The sequence below is a fragment of the Nannospalax galili genome, unplaced genomic scaffold (assembly GCF_000622305.1).
Source record: "Nannospalax galili isolate Female #2095 unplaced genomic scaffold, S.galili_v1.0 scaffold32, whole genome shotgun sequence".
Taxonomy (NCBI): domain Eukaryota; kingdom Metazoa; phylum Chordata; class Mammalia; order Rodentia; family Spalacidae; genus Nannospalax; species Nannospalax galili.
The window spans coordinates 7,330,029-7,353,350 of record NW_008335297.1 but is presented as its reverse complement, the minus strand read 5'-3'; the positions used below and the strand labels follow the sequence as shown (position 1 = coordinate 7,353,350).

At 48.9% G+C, this 23,322-nt stretch overlaps 1 protein-coding gene across 1 annotated transcript; it reads left to right on the top strand.

The window, feature by feature from the left end:
• The first annotated feature begins 615 nt into the window (after window positions 1–615).
• On the top strand, window positions 616–22,047 carry Mettl22 (methyltransferase like 22). The gene is made up of 11 exons (XM_008829953.1): window positions 616–687; window positions 3,151–3,286; window positions 6,037–6,411; window positions 12,014–12,054; window positions 12,144–12,288; window positions 14,427–14,498; window positions 15,038–15,091; window positions 15,909–15,989; window positions 16,603–16,705; window positions 19,918–20,086; window positions 21,940–22,047. Exons 2-11 carry the CDS (start codon window positions 3,181–3,183, stop codon window positions 21,970–21,972), a joined length of 1,179 nt encoding a protein of 392 aa, XP_008828175.1. The 5' UTR covers window positions 616–687; window positions 3,151–3,180; the 3' UTR covers window positions 21,973–22,047.
• Window positions 22,048–23,322: the final 1,275 nt, after the last annotated feature.

The window sequence follows — 23,322 nt, the reverse complement described above, 5'->3', positions numbered from 1 at the left end:
GCTATCAGACTATTCAAACAGGAACTAAGATCATGCTGAAAGAAGAAAAAGACTAAAACGCCTAGGATAGCTAGGGGAGGGGGGTGTCACCCAGGAACAGATTTATAACTTGTCTGGCCACCTTGCAGGAGAAACTGGAGTCAAAACGATGGGTCGATGATGGGCGGTATGGACGTCACCTGGACTGCTTAGCTAATTCTGCATAATTCTGGCCCTCTGCTTAAAAATGTCATGTCAGAACCTGAAGATGGACTTGGGGACAGGGAGGAGTCGGGGGTGTCACTGACTCTCTGTCCTTCTTCCCAGTGTCGTCACATTGACACAAATCTCCTTTTTCTGCTTTTCACTATTACTTGTTTAGTTGGCTTATTAAGGACCAGTGGCTCACTGGGGCTCTGATGCCCAGGCTCTGACCGTAAATAACTCTGATAACACCGTGGACAAATTATTTAACACTTGGTGTGCTGGGGGACTCTGAAGGGCTGAGCTGAACCCCGGGGCTATGGGGAGGGAATCCTATATCCCTATCGAAGCAGGTCACCGAGCTAGAGCAGTGGCTGGTGGCTGGTGCCTGCGCAACCCAATCGTGTGGGTGTAGACCGGTGGGGGTTGGGGGTGGAGAAAGACGTACAGCATGGGCCGCGCCTGCGCAGACGGGCTGTCATGGCGGCTTCCTGAGTCTCCACGGTGAGGTTTTTCCGGTGGGACGCAAGGGCCGGGGGCGCGGTGGGAAGTGCCTGGGAGAGGGACGGGACCGGCCGAGCCCAGGGAACGTTCAGGCTTTGAGAGTCAGGCTGCCTCGATCCTGAAGCCTGAGCCTGGAGGCCGCTCTTAGCCTCAGTTTCCCCTTCTATGATGGGAGGAGTGAGTCACCTCCCCTCGGTTTCCGTACCCGGCCGGGTACTCCAGTAGGGTGTGGGATTTGGAAGTGATGCGGAGACCCGAGCGGTGCTGCCTTCTTGAGAGGGCAATGGCCAACCCACAGTCAGAGTGGCGCCCCAAGGGGAGGAGGCCCTTGAGCCCCGGACTCCACCCTGTACCCCTGGACCCTGGGTTCGAGCTTCCTGGTCTTCTGTATTCAGAGCCCAGGTCCTGATTGCTCGGTCAGTGAGTGCATTGTACCTGACAGTGAGAAAGACAGGCGGGAGGGGTGTTCTTTGAACCCCCTGATCCTAGCTATCTGCTTTTGGGAACAACCCTGGCTGCAGACATGTAGAGAAAGGACGTAGTTGGAATCCGACTCCCAGTCTTAGAAGAACCTAGAATACCTGTCAGCTCTGCTACAGAGGTGAATTTGCCATCGATCTGCTTTCTCAGCGGTTCCCAGAAAGAACAGAAGCCCCTCCAGCCTTGGCATTCCCGATGGAAACTGGATTTGCTGTTTCTAAGTAGAAACGCTGACCAGGGCCTTCCTGGTCTTCCCAGCACACCGCAGCCGTGACACTGTTGTTGTCTTTTGTTTACTGTGTCCTGAGCCCTGAAAGGAACACCTGTCACATTTACTCCTCACACAGACCCCTAAACAGACCAGGGTGGGTCTTTATTCCCAGAAGGCTAGTTCTGAGGCAAGCCATCTAAACGAGGCCCTCTTCTCCTTGACTCCATGTCAAGGTTGCATTTCCTGAGAAACCTGCTCCGTTTTTGTTTTGTTTTGTTAAGTGGAAGACATCAACTAGAAATTAGTAAGGAATTTCTTTTCTATATTTCAGAAAAATTGGTCTGTGCTATAATGCTCATTTTCAGAAAGACCAATGAACATTCTTCTCGGAGTTGCAAATATTTTTTCAGCAAAACTGCACCATAGCAACACATTCTGTCTGCTGATTCCTGTTTGATTTTCCCAGTGACACCAGAGAGGTTTTTGCTTGTTTGTTGGTCCCAAACAAAAAACTAGGTAGGCAATTTGTTTTCTTTCCCCCAGGACTGGGAGAGCCACATCTACCTTGAGCCAGTGTCCTAGCTCTAGGCTGCATTTCCTCTTCCTGGATCTCATCCAATGTTGATCTCTGTGGTTTTGCTGATGAGTGAGCATTTCTCCATCTGTTCATTCACATGAAGTCCTGCATTGGGTTGCCTGATTCCCAGCTTTGATTCCCAACCCATTGGCTTTTTAGATGGCTTATCATGTTTACAGGAAAAAGCCAGCTTGGAGACCAATTTCATAAGGGGTCTTGTGTTTTTCCTAAAACTTTCTGTGTTGGTACAACTTGTACTGTTCCATGGCAGGCATGTGAATTTAGGAACCCCAGCCATGGGTAGTTAGATCATGATGACATGTGAATTGTGACGATTCCATTTCCAGTTGGAAAAAATGGAAGCCTCAAGAGGTTAATGATATTCCTAGGGTACACAGCTGCTGCCCTACCCACCCAGGTAGAAGCTGTTCCTGGAGATGGGTTGCAGGCAGATTTATGTAAAACACTTGAAACCAACCTCAAGGCAAAGAAGTTTCTGGTATTTTACTAACACCTATTGTAACTGAAGGACTGCTTAGCATCTCACCCCCCCCACTACCCCTGTATTATTAGATAGGTGATAGTGTGAATGCCTCTGGCAAAACATTGGTTTTCCTTTCATGCAAGTGATGGCTATATGATTGTTTATTATGCTGTTTCCCTAACTTTCTTCTCTGTTTGAAAATTTCCATGATAAAGTTCAGGTGATAAAAGAGAAAGGAAACTATCACTATTTACAAATGAGAATTCATATCCTTTTCCATAGATAAAAGAGTATTGTTAGTGTATATAGTGCAAAGTAATAATAAATTCTAACTGGATTCTTCTCCCTCACCAAAGCGCCAAATTTTCTCCTTTGGAAAAATTAAAAGGAGCTGGGCCTGACAGTGCCAACCTGTTGTCCCAGCTACTCAGGTGGCTGAGGCAGGAAAATCAGGACTGTATTGTCTATAGAGTGGGTTCAAGGCCAGAGTCTCAAAAAGAGGACTGAGGATATAGCTCAGTGGTGGAGAGCTTGTCTAGCATGTGCAAGGCCCTGTGTTCAATCCCCAGCTCCTCAGAAGAGGAAGGAGATGGAAATATAAAGGGTCTTTGCAGTAGAAACACTTCCCAGGCTTCCATTGGCCACCAGATGGCATGTCTCCACTGTCCCTCCTGGTGTCTACCATCCTGAGGATCTGTTCTTCCTTCTCAGGTATGCCTCAGGAATAACGTGGGTCCAGCCATGGATGAGGTCACCTTCAAAAGTAACACCGTGCTGTCAGATGTCCACCTGTATACTCCGAACCACAGGCACCTCATGGTGCGGCTGAACAGCGTGGGGCAGCCTGGTAAGGTCCAGGCCTGGGCAGAGTAGCTCAGTGCCCTGTGGCAATCACTTCCTTTTCTGTTTTCTCTTCTTTTCGGGTAAAGATTGGATTATTAAACTGTTATGCTTGTGTCACTTGAGCGCCCTTCACTGAATACACATCTGTGCTTCTCTCAGCACCTGCTGTATGCTGGGCCAGGACCTGGCACAGGAATGCAGAAATGAACAAGTTGACAGTCCATTGCAGGGACAGCCCTGGGGCTTCATGTGCCCCCGTGATGCCAGTCACCCTCCTTCTTGGCTGCTTCTGTTTCCTTCCTCCCCAGCTCCCTCTCTTTTTTCTTACACAGCCCTGCTAACTGTAGCCAAGCACAGCTTTTGAAAATACAAACCTGGCCATAGTTCTGCCCTGACTCAGATTCCCCAGTAGCCTCCTGTAGCCCCCAGGAACATGTGGCCCCTTCACCTGGGCCTGCAGATCTCAGTCATTGTGCCTAGCCCAGCCATTCACCCTTCTTCATTCTTTTTGGCCACTTTCACCTTTGTCCTGTCCCTCAAATCATACTGCACTCCTCCTCAGCCATGGCTTCTGGGGTGTCATCTTCTCAGGTCCCCAAAGCCGCTCTCTATAACTCACATTCATTCATTGTTTGGTGTGATCATTAATAACAGTCCCAGTTTGGATAACATTATACCAGGCATCAGCACACTGCAGCCTGTGTGGCCAAACCTGGCCTCCACTTGAATAACATTCTACTGAAGCACAGCCAGGCCCATGTTTACATGTTTTTATGACTGCAGACAGCTGTACAGTTGCAACAGAGATCTTATGGCTCACAGAGCTTAAAATATATGTTGCTTGACCTGCTGTAAGAAAGGTTTGCTGACCTCAACATTACACCATTTCTATATGTGTGTTACACAAAATAAAGTTCTATTGTCTGTGGCAGGGAGCATACAGTCTGTATTTATCTTGTCTAATGTTCACCAATAGCAACCCTAAATATAAGCCCCCTACGATACTGCAGTCTGCTTTGTACCCCAGAACCTAACATTCTACTCGGTGCAGTTGATGATCAGTGCATGTTTAATTGGGTGGGTGGGTAGATAGATGAATGATGGATAGCTGAATGGATGGATGGGTGGTGGGTAGGTAGATGAATGATGGATGGATGAATGGCTGGGTGAATAGGTAGGTGGATGAATGGGAGAAATGAATGAATGGGTAGTTGAATGGATGGATGCTGAGTAGATGGATGGATGGGTAAGACAGATGAATGGATGAGTGGTAGGTGAATAGGCAGAAAAAATGGGAGAGATGGATGAATGGGTGGATGGGTAGATGAAGAGATGGAAGGATGGATGGATGGATGGCTAAGTAGGTGGCTAGGTAGGGGTGGGTGGATGGATAATCCAAAACTTGGCATGGGACATAATGCTTTGGGAGCCTGAAGGAGAGTCTGCTGATCTAGTCTTAAAAGCTAGAAGGACTTATCTAAAGAACTAAGGAGGGCATCCAAACAGAGGGTACAGCTACACAGACACAGCAAGAACTGCCGTCAGGTCTTCCCACCCCCACCCCCACCCCTATGCTGGGAGAAGGTAGGGAACAGTGAAGTCAGGTAAGGGAAGAGAGGGCTGGGAACTCTGAGCCAGGCACTCTGTTCACCATCCTGTTAGTGTTGAATAGTCTGTGGGTGGGTACCATTATTCCTGGGATGCAAGCATGGAATCAGGCTCAGGGCAGACAAGTGGCTGCCCCAGAGTAGATGGAGGAACTGCAGCCCAGGGCTATGCGTTCTGAAGTCCTCGCTGCCTCTGTCTCTAGCATGCCTCCCCTGGTACATGCATTCTTACTGAAATCTGTCTCAATGGCTCCCAGGTGGTAGCTATATTTGTGTCCTTGTCCTGCTCTTAAGAAGCCGAAGTACCAGGCCGACTAGGTTTATGTCCTTCCTTCTCCAGCTTTGAGCCTTGGCGTCTATGTATGGGGAGTGAGCTGACGTGCTGTCATCGTGGCGACTGCAGATTAACATGACATGGGCTAGGGGCCTGCACAGGCGCTCACACAGCACAGGTTGTTCCCGCGGGGGTTGCTGCTGCTCTAGTGGCCTCAGCTGCCCAGCTGGTCACTGCTGAGTCAACCAGGCCTCTGCTGCTGCTGCTTAGTTAGCATACCCCTGCCTGGTCTTCAAAAGTATCTGTGCTGGAGATGTAGCTCAGTTGGTAGAGTGCTTGCCTAGCATACATAGAACTTTGGATTCAAAACCCAGCACCACATTAAACCATACATGGTGGTGCTCATGTATAATCCAAACACTGGAAGGTAAAAGCAGGGGGATCAGAATTTGAAGGTCACCCTCAGCTACATAGTTTGAGGCCAGCCTGGGCTACATGAGACCCTGTCTTTAAAAGAGATTATCTCTAGGGGCTGGAGAGAGGGCTCAACAGTTAAGAACACTGGCTGTTCTTGCAGAAGACCCGGGTTTGTATCCCAGCACCCACATGGCAGCTAACAACTGTCTGTAACTCCAGTCCCAGGGGATCCAACAACCTCTTCTGTCCTCCCCAGGCTTTTCATGACATGGGTACACTTACCTACATGCAGGCAATACATACATACACATAAAATAAAAATAATAAAATTTAAAAATAAAAATAATAAAATTTAAAAAAAAAAAAAGGTATCTCCAGTTGGCAATTAAACTTCTCAAAGGAGAGGACTCTGATGAGTGCCCAGAAGTGCTCACTTCATGTTTGTCTTGCTTACAGTCTTCCTGTCCCAGTTCAAGCTCCTGTGGAGTCGGGACTCTTGGACAGACTCAGGGACTGAGGACAGTGGTCTCAGAGATGTCCCCCCACAGGAGGCGCCTCCTGCTGGGTCAGCCAGCCCCAGGTCCCCTCCTGGAAGTGGCCACAGTCATGAGGGTTTGTCCCCCCAGGCCTGGGCTGACACCACGAGCCAGGAAGCTCCCCTGGACGAGGACGGGGACCTGGATGTGGTGCGAAGACCACGGGCTGCCTCTGACCTCGACCCAGCGGAGCCTCCAAGAGACAAGGTACATCCCATGATTCTAGCACAGGAGGAAGATGACCTGACGGGAGACCAAGCACAGGAGAGCTGCCCCGACAGCATCATCAAAATAGGTAAATAAAGGTGGTTTCACTGGGGTTGCTGCTGCTCTGTGCCTGTCCTGCCACTAAGGGAGTGTCCTGTCTGGTAAGGCACAAGACTGTGCCAGCTCTGAGTTCAGAAGCAGCTCCAGTGAGTGGGGAGCAGGAAGTGCCACAGCCAGCAGAGTCTGTTCTAAACCTGCAGCTCTTCTCCTGCTCAGCACTCCTCAGTGGCTCCCCATTGCCCTACAGATGGGGTACAAATGACTCAGCTTCAAAGGCTGGGGTGACATGGGCTCGGCTCACCTCCCATCACTGCCGGCCTCACAACCCTGCACTCATCCACGCACTCCTCACTTCTGGGTTCCTGCTGGGCTGTGCCTTCTTCCTTGAGTACAGGCTGCCAACCTCTGCTTTCTAGCACATTCCAGGCTGTCCCAGGACAACTTGCTGCTGCCACCTCCTGCTTCCTTGTTCTCTAACCCAGCATACAGAAGTGAAGGTCAGGATAGGGGGCCACAGGAGACTCAGAAGCCAGAGTGTGAGGAAAGAGGGAGACATCAGTCCTCTGCAGCCTGGTGTGGGCCAATCAGATGGGGCAGAAGCTGGGGCTGCAGGCCAGTGAGAAGGAGAGATGATAAGGTCCAGGAAGGGTGGTTTGACAGGACTCAGAGGCAACACTAAGCACCCCATAGCCCCAGCTGAATGGGCAGAGCAGGGGTCTGACAACCCCAGGTATTATGACACTATTTCTCAGGTGATGTGAACTCATCACAGTTAGGGAACTGATGACAGACCAAATTAAATTAACCACCAAGGTCCAACTTGGTGAACCAGTGAGTTTTATTGGGATTACTCACTGGAGTATGGGTGAGGGGTTACTTACAGGAGCAGAAATGACTCCAAGACAGCTGCATCACCAGCAGGGTTTACAGCTCAGGAAAACAGGAAGCCTGGAGCTCACTGCACAACCTGCAGGCAGCTCAACAGGTTAGAGTGTCTCTTCCAGGCAGCCTGGCTGACCTGAGCCTCCCAGGCAGCTCTGCTGGCCTGAAAGGTTTCTCAGAGGGCTTATTTAAGCCTGGGGAGGGAGGGGCCTAGTGAATCTGCTCAGTTTCCGGGCCTTGCAGAAGCTTCTGAGCTGTTTTCTTCCTGAGTGTTGTTTCTGAGATAGGGTCTCCCAGTAGCCTCGGCTGACCTGGAACTTAACTATGTAGACCAAGTTGGCCTCCATCTCTATTTCCTGATATTATTTTATTTTTTTGATGTGTGTGAGTATATTGCCTGCAGGTGTGTAAGTGTGCCCATGTCCTTCAAAGCCCACAGAGGCCAGAAGAGGGCATCAGATTCCCCTGGAACTGGAGTTACAGACAGTTGTTAGCTGCCATGTAGGTGCTGAAAACCGAACCCCAGTCCTCCAGAAGAGCAGCCAGTGCTCTTAACTGCTGAGTCATCTCTCTGTCCCCTCTACTTCCTAAGTTTTCATGAGCTTCCTACAGGATGAAATGTTTCATTTCCCTTTAGAACATCCTGTGTCTTAAGGAAACTCACAGATGGAATGTTGTATTTTGGAGGAAATTGCTATGTAAGTCTTCACCCATTTCCCCAGTTCTTACATCCTTTCTGCCCACTCTTCCACGGTGGTCCCTGAGCCTTGAAGGAAGTGGCAGGGTGTGATCAGTTTTTCTCTAACTCCAGGGGTATGCAAACCCTGATGTCTTTCCAGTCATCCCTCTGTCTCTAGAACATGGCTGACAGCGAGTCTTGGTGGTACTATTTTTCTGCTACAAAACACAAGTAAGGAAAAGAAAGGAAACTAGAAATGAAAAATATTTAAATGAACACTAACCACAGTCGTAATCTATGGTTATAAACAAATGTTGGGAAGCACCTCGGCAGCTATATTAGTTATTTACCAAACCAATAGCAATGGCTTCTCCACTGAGACCTGTGACTTCCCTGACCACAGGTTTTTGTCTAAGTTCTCAGTACCAATTCTGAATTTCTCCCTGTGGAGCCAGCGTGGAGTTCAATCAGAAAGCTGATTCTATCCATAACCACTGCACCACTGTTGAACTAACTGGCACTTCCATCATGAAGCATCCTGAATTCACAGCGGAGCAGGCCATCATTCTCCCCAGCAACTTTAGTAGCACCTTCCAGCCCTACAAGAGCTAACCCACAAGGAGGAGCACTTTTGATTCAGCCTCACCCTAGTTCTCCAGGTCCTACAACCAAACCTGTAACCTCTTCAACAGTAGGGTCTTACCATCTAGTTTTGCAGCACAGCCACCATGAATGGCAATAGCTTTTGTTATACTGGGGGGCCTCTAAGGCCTCCCTATCCAGCAACACCTAGGAAGGTAACCCAACCCTCACTTTGGAATTCTTGACAACTTTATGGCTTTTGGGAATGTTTGTGTTTACTCTCAAAGATTACCCTTAGCCAGGCATGGTGGCGCACGCCTTTAATCCCAGCACTTGGGAGGCAGAGGCAGGCAGATCTCTGTGAGTTCAAGGCCAGCCTGGTCTACATAGTGAGTTCCAGGACTGCTGGAGCTACAGGGAGACCCTGTCTCAAAAAGACCAAAAAAAAAAAAGGTCATCTTTGTTTTATGCATAGCATTTTTTTTTAGTATTTATTATTTTTATTTTATGTGTATTCCTGTATTGCCTGCATATAGGTAAGTGTACCATGTCGTGCAATTCCTACAGAAGACAGAAGAGGCTGTCGGATCCCCTGGAACTGTAGTTACAGACAGTTGTTAGCTGCCATGTGGGTGCTGTTCTGCAAGAATAACCAGTGTTCTTAACCACTGAGCCATCTCTCCAGCCCATGTTATAGCATTTATAGGCCCAGGCTGTTGCAGATTTTTTTTAAAAATCACCTTCAGGGTATCAGCTGTGTCTAACCAACCATAAAGTGCCAAGAAGAGGCTTCATACCAGTTGTGAACTGGGTTTTTTTTATCTGTAAGCCTTTAGGTATACTTAGTATATGGGTACCAGCTCCATAAAATGCTTAAGGTTAGCATTGTTATCTCTATATAATAAAACCTCTTTGCAGAGGATGGGCAGGATGACAGCGTGCAGTCCCAAACCACCATCCCATAACAAGTAGTGGAGTTAAGGAGATAACCTTGGTGAAGCACTCTGAAACTTCTTTGACATTCATTCAGAGAGAGTGTCAGGTGATTGCAGAAGTTTACAACTAAGAAGATACTAAGGTAAACTGTTACCGATGTTTAAAACAGCATGAAAAGACTTTATCTTTGTATTAATTATCTGATGTCTCATCCTGGGGCACTTTTATAAGACCTCTGTGCCTTCTCTTCACCCTGATGAACATGGGGCCGATGAACAGTGGGGCTGGTTCTAGCAGCTTAGTCTGGCCTAGGGCCAGTGGGGAGCTAGCCACCCACTTGCTAGGCTATGCCTAGACCCGCCTCCTAGACTATGCCTACACCTGACTCTTGGGTTCTTTCTGCATCTACTTCTTGGATGGGTGGACAATTTCTGTGCCCAGGAGAGAAATGTACATGGTTTACTCAAGGGAGACAGCTGCCCACCCGTCAATCAAGCTTAATCTCTTTAACCTGTATTGTTTTCTATCTATGTCTATTAACATTTATTGCCTCTGATATGCCTAGAGGCACCAGGAACCCAGGCATGCCACCTTCCGGCATCCACCCAAGTCCACCTACTTTTAACATTAATAGAAGACCAATAAATCTGTAATTTAAACTGGGCTTTCAGTTACCCTGCATGGTCCTCACTAGCAGTTGTCCTTGGTCACACCAGTAGGGAAGTAGCTGGGGCCTTTCTCACTCCTGGAGACTTCCTTCCTCCACCGGAGTAGAGAGTATAAGGTAGGAATTATCTGTACCTCTCAGCTTTCTGTATGTTTTACCCCTGTGGTGAATTGCTAGTCACTAGCCTGCATGGTCTTCCAGTAGGGTCTCTAGGTGCAAACCCCAGGCTGTTTCATGGATGCCCATCCGTACACGGTAGAGGAATGTGTTATTATGAGGTTGGGTGTGTTTCTCTTCTGGCTTCTAACCACTGGCCACATGTTATGCCCCGCATCCCTTACGACCTTCTGAAGGGAATGCAGGTTGTTGTTTAATCAGGTCAGCCCAAGGTGCCAGGGACAGTTACTTTTGGGTTTTGCTCTTGTTTTTCTTTGTTTTTGGTTTTTGGTGTGTTTGTGCATGTACAAGCGCACATGCGTAACTTCTCATACTGTGGCACACGTGGAGTTCAGAGGACAACTTTGTGGAGTTGGTTTTTTTCCCTCCACCTTTATGTGGGCTCTGGGGATCGAACTCAGGCTGTCAGGCTTGTTCTGCAAGCACCTTTACCCAATGAGCCATCTCACCCTCCCTTTGTTTTGTTTTGTTTTAATTTTCACTTTTTTTTTTTTTTTTTTTTTTTTAAACAGGATCTCACTCTTTAGCCAAAGCTCACCTCAGATTCATGGCAATCCTCCTACCCCCAACCCCAAGTGCTAGGATTACAGACGCTAACCACCACACACAGCTTGCTCCTCTGTTTTTGTGATGCTTTGATTTGTAAGTTTAGTGGGCTCTGGAAGCTTTGCTGCTGTGCTTGTGTTTGTGTTTGACAGCCCTTAAGGTTCCGCTTTTGAAACTTAAGTAGATAATGAGTTCCAGGCCAGCCTAGGCTACAGAATGAAACCCTGTCTTTAAAAAATAGAAACAAGCCTGCCCAGCACTCAGAAGGCAGGGGCAGGCAGATCTCTGTGAGTTCAAGGCCAGCCTGGTATACATAGTGAGTTCCAGGCCACCAGCTGGGGCTACAGGGAGACCCTGCCTCAAAATGACAAAAAAAAAGAAAAAAAGAAAACTGAAAACAAATAAGAGCATTGGGGGTGTTTTTTTCTCTTTGGGACCTCTTTCTATTCCCTTCCTCCCCAAACCAAAATTTTGTCCTAAGAGATTTTGGACTTGAGACTACACTTAGCACTCACCTTGAGTTCCAGGCCACCAGCTGGGGCTACAGGGAGACCCTGCCTCAAAATGACAAAAAAAAAGAAAAAAAGAAAACTGAAAACAAATAAGAGCATTGGGGGTGTTTTTTTCTCTTTGGGACCTCTTTCTATTCCCTTCCTCCCCAAACCAAAATTTTGTCCTAAGAGATTTTGGACTTGAGACTACACTTAACACTCACCTCTTGAGCTTTTTTAAAAAGATACAAATTGAAACTTACTTTGATAGCTTCTGGTATGTCCTAAGCATAAAAAAATGTTCTGGGAGGAGCTGGGGTTATTAGTGTATAACTAGTTTACGATTGTAAAATGGCAGTTCCTGAGCCTAGTGTGGTGTGATAGGTGTGTTCAGACATATGTGACTGGTTCAGACCTGATATGGCCCTGGTCTCCAGGCCACCACCGGACAGTAACCCAGTGACTTGAACTGGGGTGGGCCACATGGCTGGCCTCAGTGATGCTCAGACCCCACCCCCCAGCTTCTACTTCTCTCCCAAATGTTTAACTCCTTCACCCATCTGGCCACACTGACAGACTGCCACAAAACTCCCTCCATCTCCCACCCCCACTTTCTGTGCACCTCCATTTTCACTGTGGCTGTTTATCTCTTGGTTTTCATCCCATCCAGAGCACACCATGGCCACGCCCCTGGAGGATGTAGGCAAGCAGGTGGGTAGGCCCTGTCCACTTCCAGTAGCCCCGGGGGGGTCTTTCCAGAACCTCAAGTCACCTGTGGTTCTTTGTCCTCTCTCCTCCAGGTGTGGCGGGGTGCCCTGCTACTGGCAGACTATATCCTGTTCCAAAGGGACCTCTTCCAGGGACGCACGGTGCTGGAGCTCGGGGCAGGCACGGGGCTTGTCAGCATCGTGGCAGCCACCGTGGCACGCACAGTTTATTGTACAGGTGGGCCTCACAGAGTGTGTACTGCTGTAAAAACCAGCAAGGACACCAGGATTTGGATACTGGCTGCTGTGGGTTTTGCTAGAACCTTCCCCTTGTTCTCTCCCTTCTCTATTTGTTTTCCTCATTGATGTTCAAATAGCTGTCCATGCCTAGCCACCACAGTGTCACCCTGTGGCCACCAGATCACTGGGCATCAAGTGTCCGGTGCCCCTTCTCTGCCCATACACCAAGAAAAAGCAAATAGCCAAGGAACCCCCAAGACTGTTCCTTGGCATAGGCCTTACACTCCAGTTTATCATTTGTCCCTGAAGATAGAAACCTGGCCTGTTCTTTGGGAAATTTGTAAAACAGAACATAAAAATTACTCATAATTTCACGATCCTCGGAGCTATTCAGAAGTATGCAATGTATTAAGTTCCTTTAGCAGGTCAAGTACAGAATTGGGAGTTCAGCAGAGCACAAACAAGCAATTCACAGCCCCAGCAACTTGCAAAGAAAATCAGTTTTAACCACTCAAGTGTGGGTGTCCATATGTGTGCTATATATACATGTGTGTGCTATATATACGTGTGTGCTCTATACACGTGTGTGCTAGTCTTTGCAGACTTGTTGTAATTTTATCATGTTTTTCTTTTTGTTCTTTTTTTTTCTTTGAAGCAAGGTCTCACTATGTAGCCCTTCCTGGTCTGGATCTCTGTAGGTAGGCCAGGCTGGGCTCTCAGAGATCTTCCTGTCTTTGCCTCCCAAGTACTGAGACTAACAGCATGTACCACCATGCCTGGCTTATTTTTAAATGATGCAGATCTGTGGGGGTCTGTGCATATGAGTGCAGGTGCCCACAGAGGACAGAAGACGGCAGTTGTAAGCCACCTGACACGGGTGCTAGGAATGGAACCCAGGTCCTACAAGAGAAGCAGGCATCTCTCCACCTGTATCCCACACGCGTGCACACACACACACACACACACACACACACACACACACACACACACGAGACTCTAGGCCCAGTGGACCCAGACTTCCAGGCTGCTATCGTGTGGGTGTTTTACAGACTATGCCCTGGGGAGCTTTTCAGGGCTCCTGGTCTGGTTCCCCACTCCTCCAGAGGTGCATACATCAGAATTCTATGAAAGCTTTCTTGTGATAGTTGGAGGCTTAGAGAATAGCTCAGTGTGAATCACCTACATAGCATCGAGGGGCTGGGGGGGGCGTACTGGGTTCAGTCCCCAGCACGTAATAATCAAAAGATTTGCAAACTGCTGAGCCAGCCATGTGCAGTCCAGTACACCCCAGTGATGTCCTCTTCACCCAGCAGAAGGACTGGATCCATTCCTCTGGTGAGCTAGCTCCCACCACCAGATTGTGTGATCCTTGGGGTCTGTGCTGTCTGGTCCCCAGGGAGTTTGTGCTAAGTGCCTGGAGGCACCCATACCTACAGTGGATCCTGCAGATATCTTTCATAAGGCATTCTCCACCCTCCACATACATATACACATGCATACATATTTCTGTTAAGTAAAAGTTCATTTCTAGCAAAGCACTGAGTCCCTGTGAGAAGACAGTGCACTGAGTCAACTTCCACAATCATCAGCTATGCCTCCAGGTCAGAGGCAACTGGGGGAGGTGGAGAGTGGTGACCAAAGATAGGAACACTGCACGGCTGGCGACCCTACTCAGCCTGTTTGAATCAATGCTGTCAAATACCCTTCTGACCTCACTCAGCTTTCAGGGTGCCATGGAGCCTGAATTTGGAGTCAGAGACCCTAGATTCAGAGCACAAGTGTTAACACTCCCAGGTTACAGGGCTTGCTCTGATTGCTCAGTGGAGTAAGGGTCCCAGCACTGGCTCCCAGGGTGACAGTGAAGATAGAAAGGAAGGGCCCTGAAAGTTTGTATGCTCAGTAAACTCTGGAGCCTTGCTCTGTCTTTCTGGAACACATGTCCAGCAGGCTGAAAGTTTTTCACTTAGGAAAAGTCATTTGAAAGACCCTGCAGTGCTCATGTTCAGTCTCAGCAACAGAATTTGGAGGAGAGGTGTGGCTCATCTCTGCAGCCAGGACCCTAGAGGCAGCTCTGCTCTCCAGAAAAACCCTGGAGACATGTCCTAACAACCCATGTGTGCCCTTTTGTCATTCCAGATGTCGGCACAGACCTCCTGGCCATGTGCCAGCGAAACGTTGCCCTCAATAGCCACTTGGCTACTGCTGGAGGTAAGGACCAGCAGTGAGGGAGGCAAGTGGGAGTCACTGGAATGGTTGGGTGAGGGGGTTATGGGGAGTGGGTTCCTTTGTACTAGATGAATGGAAGACTTAGGAGCATCCTTGGTTTAGCATAGCTTCCAAGCACAGATGATCTGGCCTTGGCCATGCTGTGTGAGGACTTCCTAACCTCCTTAGGACAGGTTCCTTTCCATGATTTGGCTCAACCTTTTAGCCATAGCTAACCATGTGCTCTTATAGTCATCTGTTGACCTGCCAGCTCCTCCTAGGAAGAGTCAGTAGCCAGTCCCCAGGGGTGGTGACCAGGACTGATAAATTTTTATATTCTCTGTGTCAGTAGACTTGCCAATATTGAGTGCCCAAAACGTTGGGAAGAGAGAGAGGGATTGAGAGAGGATGGAAGAGGGGGGCAGATGGAAGGGACTATGGGAAAGTACGGGTGCGTGGTTAGATGGGGAGAGGCATGGGAGGGTCAGAGTGTGTTCCTCCCACTTGGGTATAGTTTGGGAGTTATGTCTCTGCTTTTGCAGGTGGTGTGGTTAAGGTCAAGGAGTTGGACTGGCTGAAGGACGACCTCTGCACAGGTGAGGGCTTCTTACAGGGCCCCTTGGTTCAGTGGCTCCTCTGATACCTGAGGTCTTAACTCTGTGGCCTGATTGAACTACAGAGTCCCAGTTGCTTCCACAGCCCCATAGCATGTGGCTTCTGAGCCCCCACTGGTGTTCTCTGAACACCTGCCACACTCTAGGCCCTTGACCCCATGTCGCTGTTTAGCCCCCACCCCCATGGGGTGGATGTGGTCAGGCCTGAACTGAGAGTGGAGAACAACACTCAGGCCAGGGTGTACCCCAAGTCTGGGGCCTAGACCATTTCCCAGGAAACAGTCATGCCAAGAAACAGAGTGGATGAGAGAGTTTCTAAACTCTCCACCAACGATCAGATGTGGATGTTTGCTGTTTGTACTGAGGCTTCTTTTTTCCTGTCAGAGGAAACTCTGACCTAAACACCTGTCATCTGCTAAGCACTTTGTGAGTGTGGTTTCTTTAATCTTCCCTGCAGTCCTCTGAGGAAAGCTTCATTAGACCTTTTTATAAATGTAAAACTGAAAACCCAGAGAGGTGTGGCCAGTTTCATGGGATCACACAGCAAGTAAATTTGGATGGTGGCAGGCAGATAATGTTCTCCCAGGGCTGCTGGCCCAGCAGTAGGTGGAATCCACCTACCCCTCACTGGCAGGAAGGGCTGCCCTTACTGTGTGGCTGTCTCAAACCTGGGGCACTAGGGTGCAGATCAGCTTGCCCCAGCCCTGTCTCCTGTCCTAAAGTTTCCTTCAGTCAGTCTGCACTGAGAGTCATGGCCAGCAGAGGAAGGAATGAACCACAGCCATTTCTTCTTTGGTAGATCCCAACGTCCCCTTTAGCTGGTCGGAGGAGGACATCGCTGACCTGTATGATCACACTACCGTGCTGTTTGCAGCTGAAGGTATGTCCTAGTCATTACCTGTGGCACATAATGTCCCCTCGTTTGCACTGAGTCCTCCGCACCGGTTCATGACTTCAGGGAGATGTCCAGTTAGCACCTGCCGTGCACTGGGAGGCACTGACAGCCCAAAGAATGACTCAAGTTCATCTTGGCAAGTAAGGCAAGTTTTTCAGAGCTACTTATTGAGCAGTAGATGGCCAAAGTTGCTACACTCAACAAACCCTTATTGTACATAGCTCTGAGTCCACACAGAAGTGATGCAGACCTGGTTGCTTCAGAGCACTGCTCTCTGTTCTGGCAGCACTCTGCTCTTGCCCTTAGCAGACTTCTGTTGGTCTCAGGCACTCTCCAGCCACAGGAAGGCTGGCTTGGTTTTGTTGTGGTCTGGCCTGTGGAACAGCTTCATGGCCACTTGCTGCCAGATGGAGTTACTCTAGCTAGAACTGTGAGAGCTAATTTCGCTCTCCACCTTAGAAACATCTTAGAAGCATCCTTCTAGAACATTCTACCACAACTACTGCTGTTCTGTGATGATAAGGATCCACTCCATGGTATGCCAAGCCCCTCTGAATGGGTTTCTCCCGTTAGTCACATCTTCCCCACCTTTCCACAGTGTTCTACGATGATGACCTAACCGACGCCCTGTTTAACACGCTTTCCCGACTGGTGCGCAGACTGAAGAATGCCTGCACAGCCATCCTGTCAGTGGAGAGGAGGTGATGCTGCTGCTGTCCCCGTCCTTCCCCTGTGCTCCCGCTGCACTCACTGCATTTATCACGCACCTACTGTGTGCTGGGCTGGAGCTAGTCCCTCACCTCATCCCCTCGTTTAGTCTGTTAGATCCTATTGTGAGGCACAGCCTGCCCCGTTTTCAAATGGAGCAAGGAAGACAGAGACATTGGGGTGGGGGTGGGGGTGGGGTGCAGTCCACGCCACAGTGAGGTAGTGCCAGATGAGCACCCCCTCACCATGGGCCCAGCACGCTGTCTCTTCTGTATAATGAGTCTGTTGCCTTCTGCCATTAGTATCACTTGTGTTTTGTTTGTCTGTGAAAAGGGAAGTTTTCTGTATTCCTGTATCTTCAACAAAACCTAAAAATGAAAGATCAGAATGAAAGGCTAAAATGGCTGCTATTGAAAATAGGAATGAAGGTGGTGCACGTCTTTAATCCCAGCACTCGGGAGGCAGAGGCAGGCTGATCTCTGTGAGTTCAAGGCCAGCCTGGTCCACACAGTGAGTTCCAGGTCAGCTGGGGCTACAGGGAGACCCTGTCTCAAAAAGACAAAAAAAAAAAAAAAAAAAAAAAAAAGGGAATGAAGACCAGGCATGGTGGCGCACCCCTTAGTCCCAGCACTTGAGAGGCAGAGGCAGGTAGATCTCTGTGAAATTGAGGCCAGCCTAGTCTACACAATGAGTGCCAGGCTAGCGCTGGGGCTACAGGAAGACCCTGGCCCAAAAAGCCCGAACAAAACAAAGCAAAAATAAGAATGAAGAAAATCCCTCTGTGGAAGCAGCAGGTTCCTTTGTGTGTTTGTGCCCTCCATAAGGTCATGTGCGGAGGTTGCTTTGCCTCTTCCACACAGGGTTTTGGTTTGAAGCTGAGCACTCTCTTATGTTCATCACAGCACTGTTTACCCAGCTACACCAAGCTCTTCCTTCAGACACACACTGACCAGTAGAAACAAAGGAGCCTCATTTCTGTCCTCACGGTGTAGTCTATAAACAAGAAATTTAGAGCAGTCAGGAAGAATTGGATGCTGTAAGCAATGTTTAAAAAATCATTGTTTGGCTGGGTGTGTCACACCTGTAGTCCCAGCACTTGGGAGGCAGAGGCAGCTCAAGGCCAGCCTCAGCTACATAGTGAATTCCAGGACTTACCTAAAAACAGAAACCTTTGGGGCTCGAGAGATGGCTCAGCAGTTAAGAGCACAAACTTCTGCTCTTCCAGAGGACCCAGATTCAGTTCCCAGCACCCATATTAGGTGGTTCACAGTTGCCTATAACTCCAGCTCCAGGGGATCCAACACCCTCTTCTGGCCTCCACAGGCACCTGTTCTCAGTATATATTCTACGCACAAACATACATGCGTACACGTAACTAAAAATAAAATATCATAGATGTGGGGAGGTGGGTAAGAGGCCCCAACCCTACCTGAGGATCTGTTGGCAACTGATGGCTGCTGGGAGGGGCAGAGACAGTCTCTTTCAAGGATGGGACTTTTGGTAGGTTAACCAGGCTCCAGTGGATGGACCCACACTTAAGGACATTTGAGGGCTCAAATCAGACTTTATAGGTCATATTGTGTATACAGTGGAGTACATATTAAATTGAGTGGGGGACAGTAAGGGGAGATGTGGCTTCGGAGAGGGATCTAAATACCATCAAATTATATTGTATGAAAATCACAACAAATTCACTTAAAAATTTAAAAAATAAAATAGAGCCTTAAAAAAACAAAATACTAGCTGGACATGGTGGCACGCCTTTAATCCCAGCACTCGGGAGGCAGAGGCAGGTGGATCTCTGTGAGTTCAAGGCCAGCCAGGGCTACATAGTGAGTTCCAGGACAGCTGGGGCTACAGGGAAACCCTCTCTCAAAAAAAGACAAAAAAAAAAAAAAAACCAGCCAAGCATGGTGAAACACACCTTTAATCCCAGTACTCAGGAGACATAATCAGGAGGATCTCTGAGCACAAGACCAGCCTGGTCCAAGTAGCGAGTGCCAGGCCAGCTGGGGCTTCAGGGAGACCCTGTCTCAAAAAAAAAAAAAACTAAACTAAAAGTTGTTAAATTTACTTTAAGGGAAGAGTCATTATGTTTTCCAGATTCACACTGACATATTTGCAGGAGAAATGCTGGGATGTCTGGCATTTGGTTGTTAATGGGGGAATGGGAAAGCCTCTTAGAACACAGAGGACAGAGTGGTCAGAAGTCAGCGGTGGCTGAAGCTGGCTGATAGCTTCGTGGTAATTTGTTCCACTGTTCTTACTCTTTGGGGTGTTTGAGATTTTTTTATAATAAAAGATTTGGGAAAGAAAAAGGAGAGACTGCAGAGATGCAAGTATAAGGATCCAGCACCTACCTAGGTGCAGGTGTGGTGGCCTGCTGACCTACGGGGCCCTGGGTTCAAGTGAGAGGCCTTGCCGCGAAATATACGGTAGAAAGTGATAGAACCCAGTATCAACCTTTGCCTCTCTCTCTCTCTCTCTCTCTCTCTCTCTCTCTCTCTCTCTCTCTCTCATGCACACACACACACACACACATGCACACACACACACACACACACACACACACATACACAGGAACATGATAACACATGCACACCACACACACATACAAAAAGAAAAAGGGAGAAAGAAAAAATAGGAAAAGCAAAAGGGAGAAGAAGGAAAAATGAAAAGTTCAAATTCCAGGTGAATCTCTTGGCAGACACCAGTGTTTGAAATGTGCAGATGACAGAGCCTGGGAAGTCAGGTCTGCCCCCACCCCCATCCTCAGCCTCCTGGTAATGTCCTCTGCTCCCAGCATGTTCTGTTCCTCCCTCTGCCACAGCCTCTCGTTCCCTCATTCCATAGATAGTTCTGGAGCAACTTAGAGATTCTGTGTGGGCTGCAGGCCGGGCCAGCAGATCTGCCCTGGCATCAGTTTGCAGGTCTCTGTCTTTCCAGGAGTGTCATCTTGGATGCATGGCCTCAGCTTCCTAAACCCTGACTACTATGTCTCTGAAGGGGGTCGGCAGCCATTTCGCCTCCCAGGCTGCTGTGTAGCTCCAGGAAGGCATTTGCTCAAAGGCTGAATGCAAAATAGACAAAATCCAGCCATGAGAAACGAGCTCAGGGCATGCAATGAGCGAGTTGTGAGGAAGCAGCAGAGCCCCCCCCACACCCGGCAACCCGGTTGTGACGGCAGTTTGTTGTCTGTCTGCAGATTCAACTTCACGCTGAGACATTTGGACGTCACGTGTGAAGCCTATGATCACTTCCGTGCCTCCCTGAACGCTCTGGAGAAGCTGGCTGACAGCAGGCTGCGCTTCATGGTAGAGCCTGTGGAGGCCTCCTTCCCACAGTTGCTCATCTACGAGCGCATCCGGCAGCTGGTAGATCTGGCCTTGTGAGGGCAGTGGGTGGTGGTGGGCAACAAAGGAGGTGATGGGCCACATCCAGCCCTATAGTCCTGTGCCCAGCAGAGGCTAAAGATTTGGCACTGTCTGTGACCCCTGAAGGGATTGACCCACTCTGCACAGTCACCCTGACCAGAGGTGGTGTAGTGTAGACCCTCAAACAACCTGAAAGGAAAGAAGGAAGGAGGGAAAGGAGGGAAGGGAGGGAGAGAATCAAGGAAGGAAAAGAAGGAGGGAGGGAGGGAGGGAGGGAAGGCGGAAGGGAGGGAGGGAGGAAGGGAGGAAAGGTGGGTTGGTTCTGGCTTATAGTTTAAGAGGAATTATTCTATCATGGCAAGGAAGGCATGGCAACGGGAGCAGATCTGCTGGTCTCATTGTATCCACCCCCAGGAAACAAAGTGAAGAGGAAGTAGGGCCTGGCAATAAAGCCTTAAGACCCACCCCCAGTGGCCCACTTCCTCCAGCAAGTCTCCACTCCTCCTAAAGGTTCCACTACCTTCCCAGACAGCACCACCAGCTGAGAACTCAGTGCTCAAACATAAGAGCCTATAGGAAGTAGAATGTGACTCTGGCGCAGAAGTTGGTAGAAGGGAACTTGGTAGGCTGCAGACCCTAAGGCAGGGCCTGGGTGATCCTTGTAGTATTACTTTCCTTACTGCTGTGACAAAATGCCTGAAAAAAGCAGCTTAAGAAAGGGAGGGGCTGGAGAGCTGGCTCAGTGGTAAGAGGACCCAGGTTGAGTTCCCAGCATCCACATGGCGGCTAAAACTGTAGGTAATTCCAGTTTCAGGTGATCCAGTGCCTTCTTCTGGCCTCCCTGGGCATTGCACTCGTCGGTGCACTTACATACATCTAGGCAAAAATAGTCATACACATAAACATAAAATTTTTAAAAATGTAAAGAAAGAAAGGGTTTATTGTGGCTCACAGTTTGAGAGTACAGTTTATCGTGATGGAGAAGGTCTGGTGGCAGGAGCATGAGGCAGCTGGTCACATTGCACCTGCAGTCAGGAAGCAGAGAGAAATGAGGCTGGCTCTCCCCTTCCAAGCCAGGACACCCACCCATGGGATCGTGCCACCCACATTAGGATGGGTCTTCCCACCTTGGCCACCCTAACCTCGAAACTCCCTCACAGACATGCACAGAGGTTTGTCCCCTTCATGATTCTAGATCCCTTCAGATTGAGAGTCAGTATTAACCATCATTGTAGTGGTCACATCTGCACTGTGCAGATAGAGCAGAAGGCTCGGATCATCACTCTGCCCCTCTGGCCCAGCACAGTGCGACCCCAGATATAAGCCCTTGATAGCCACCCTGCAGTGATAGCATGTGCCCGGTGCCATTCCACATGTCCTTTGCCTGTGGTCCTAGTGAACATTCCTAGGAACAAACACCCAAGACAGGCAGCTTTTAAACCCAGCACTTACAGTAAATTTGAAAAGTCAAAATTACCCACAAAATTACCAGGAGCTAGAGTCACAGACATCCAGAGATAGAGAACTGGCATCTTTTGTTCTCTGCTTCTTGGCCATGGAGATCAGGCCTCAGTGGCATCAGGCAGGTCTGGCCTTCTTGCTCCCTGTCTCGCCCCTTAGGAACTGGAACAGCTATAGACCACAGTGGGCAAGGCCTCCAAGGGGAGAGACCATGAGTACATGCTACTATTCCTTTGTTCCCTTGTGACTGTGACATCCCAATACTGTGCTACCATAGAATAGCCAGAGCCTCTGTGCCCTGGCCTCAAGCTTTTCTTCTCTGCATGTCCTGAATAAGGCTATGACAGTCCCAACTGCACAGTCAGGCCCTGTCACTTCTGTATCTGTTGCAGGAGCTCTGGAAGATCATCGCAGAACCAACATGACCTGTGGCCTCTGCAAGGTGTGGACTCTTGACTCTTCTCTTAATATATTTCTAATAAAACTGAAAGTTCACCAAAGTCATGCACTTCGGCTGCTTTCATTTTAAACATGGTGAGTAGACTTTACATGGTCAAGCTTCGCCACAACTGGTGAAGAAGCTGGGCTTGTCACCGCGAAAGGCAAAGGGAGATGGGGTACAGGAACTCAAGGGTCCCTGGAGCTCATTGGCCAGCCACCCAGGCAAATCAGTGAACTCAAATTCAGCGAGAGACCTTGTCACAAAGTAAAGTGGAAAGCGATCCAGAAGGACACCTGACATTAACCTGGGGCCCACACATGCATGTGCACACACTTGCACTTTCATACACCCACAAAACGTACATATACCACACCACGTGCGCGCACACACACCAAAAAAGAACTTCAAGGTCATCCTTGGCTTCAAGGCCCGCCAGGGTTATCGAACCTATCTCAAAAAAAAAAAAAAAGATGTGTTGTTGTTGTTGGACATCGTAGCAAAGCTGCAGTTGCTGCTGTCCTCTGAGCTTGGCCATGCCACCCAAGGAAAACAAGAAGAAAGACAAAGACCCAGTAGACAAGTCTTGGGGCCAGGCCAAGAGGAAGTGTCCAAAGGCAAAGGTGGGACACGCTCAGCACTCGAGTCCTGTTTGACAATGCTACATTGTCAGACTCTGAGGACGTTCCCAGCTACAAGCTTGTCACCCAGCTGTGGTCTCAGACTGAAGATTTGCAGCCAGGCAGCCCTTCAGGAGCTCCTCAGTGTAGGACTCAGAAAACTGCTTCAAAGCACAGAGCTCAAGCAATTTACACCAGAAATACACGGGGTGGAGATGCCCCAGCTGCAGCAAAGGTGCACAAACGGTCACCTGACTGCACATTTGGAAAAATAAACCTTTATTAAAACCAGAATGAGAAAGACAATGAGCCATTATAGAAGATAAAAACAGGTCTGAACTGAACCTGGAGTGCTGGGGGTGCAGACTATGACACATGTGTACACATACACACATACCCCCCACACACACACACGACAAGTGGGAAGGAACTTATACCTTACCTCAAAATCTTACCAAGAGCGTAAAAGACAGAAGTGATCCCCATTTTACATCTGAGAAATCTGAACTTCAGAGAAGAGACTTGACCAACATCATAGACACCAAAGGCAGAATCAGGCTTGGTGCACTGGCCCATCTGACTTCTGGGCCCATGCTCTTCCAACATTCCCCCTCTGTTGTCCCCAGACCACCAGCACCTGGTGGCCTCACCCAGCACCTGGGTCGCGCTTTTCATTTTGATAAGACTCCAGATGATAGTTTTGCAGTCCTTTCAGA

Coding starts and splice junctions, on each gene's coding strand:
- Mettl22 (XM_008829953.1), top strand. CDS start 3,181: ATGGATGAGGTCACCTTCAAAAGTAACACCGTGCTGTCAGATGTCCAC. Junction 15,092..15,908: donor GAAGGACGACCTCTGCACAG/GTGAGGGCTTCT, acceptor CTTCTTTGGTAG/ATCCCAACGTCCCCTTTAGC. Junction 20,087..21,939: donor ACGAGCGCATCCGGCAGCTG/GTAGATCTGGCC, acceptor TATCTGTTGCAG/GAGCTCTGGAAGATCATCGC.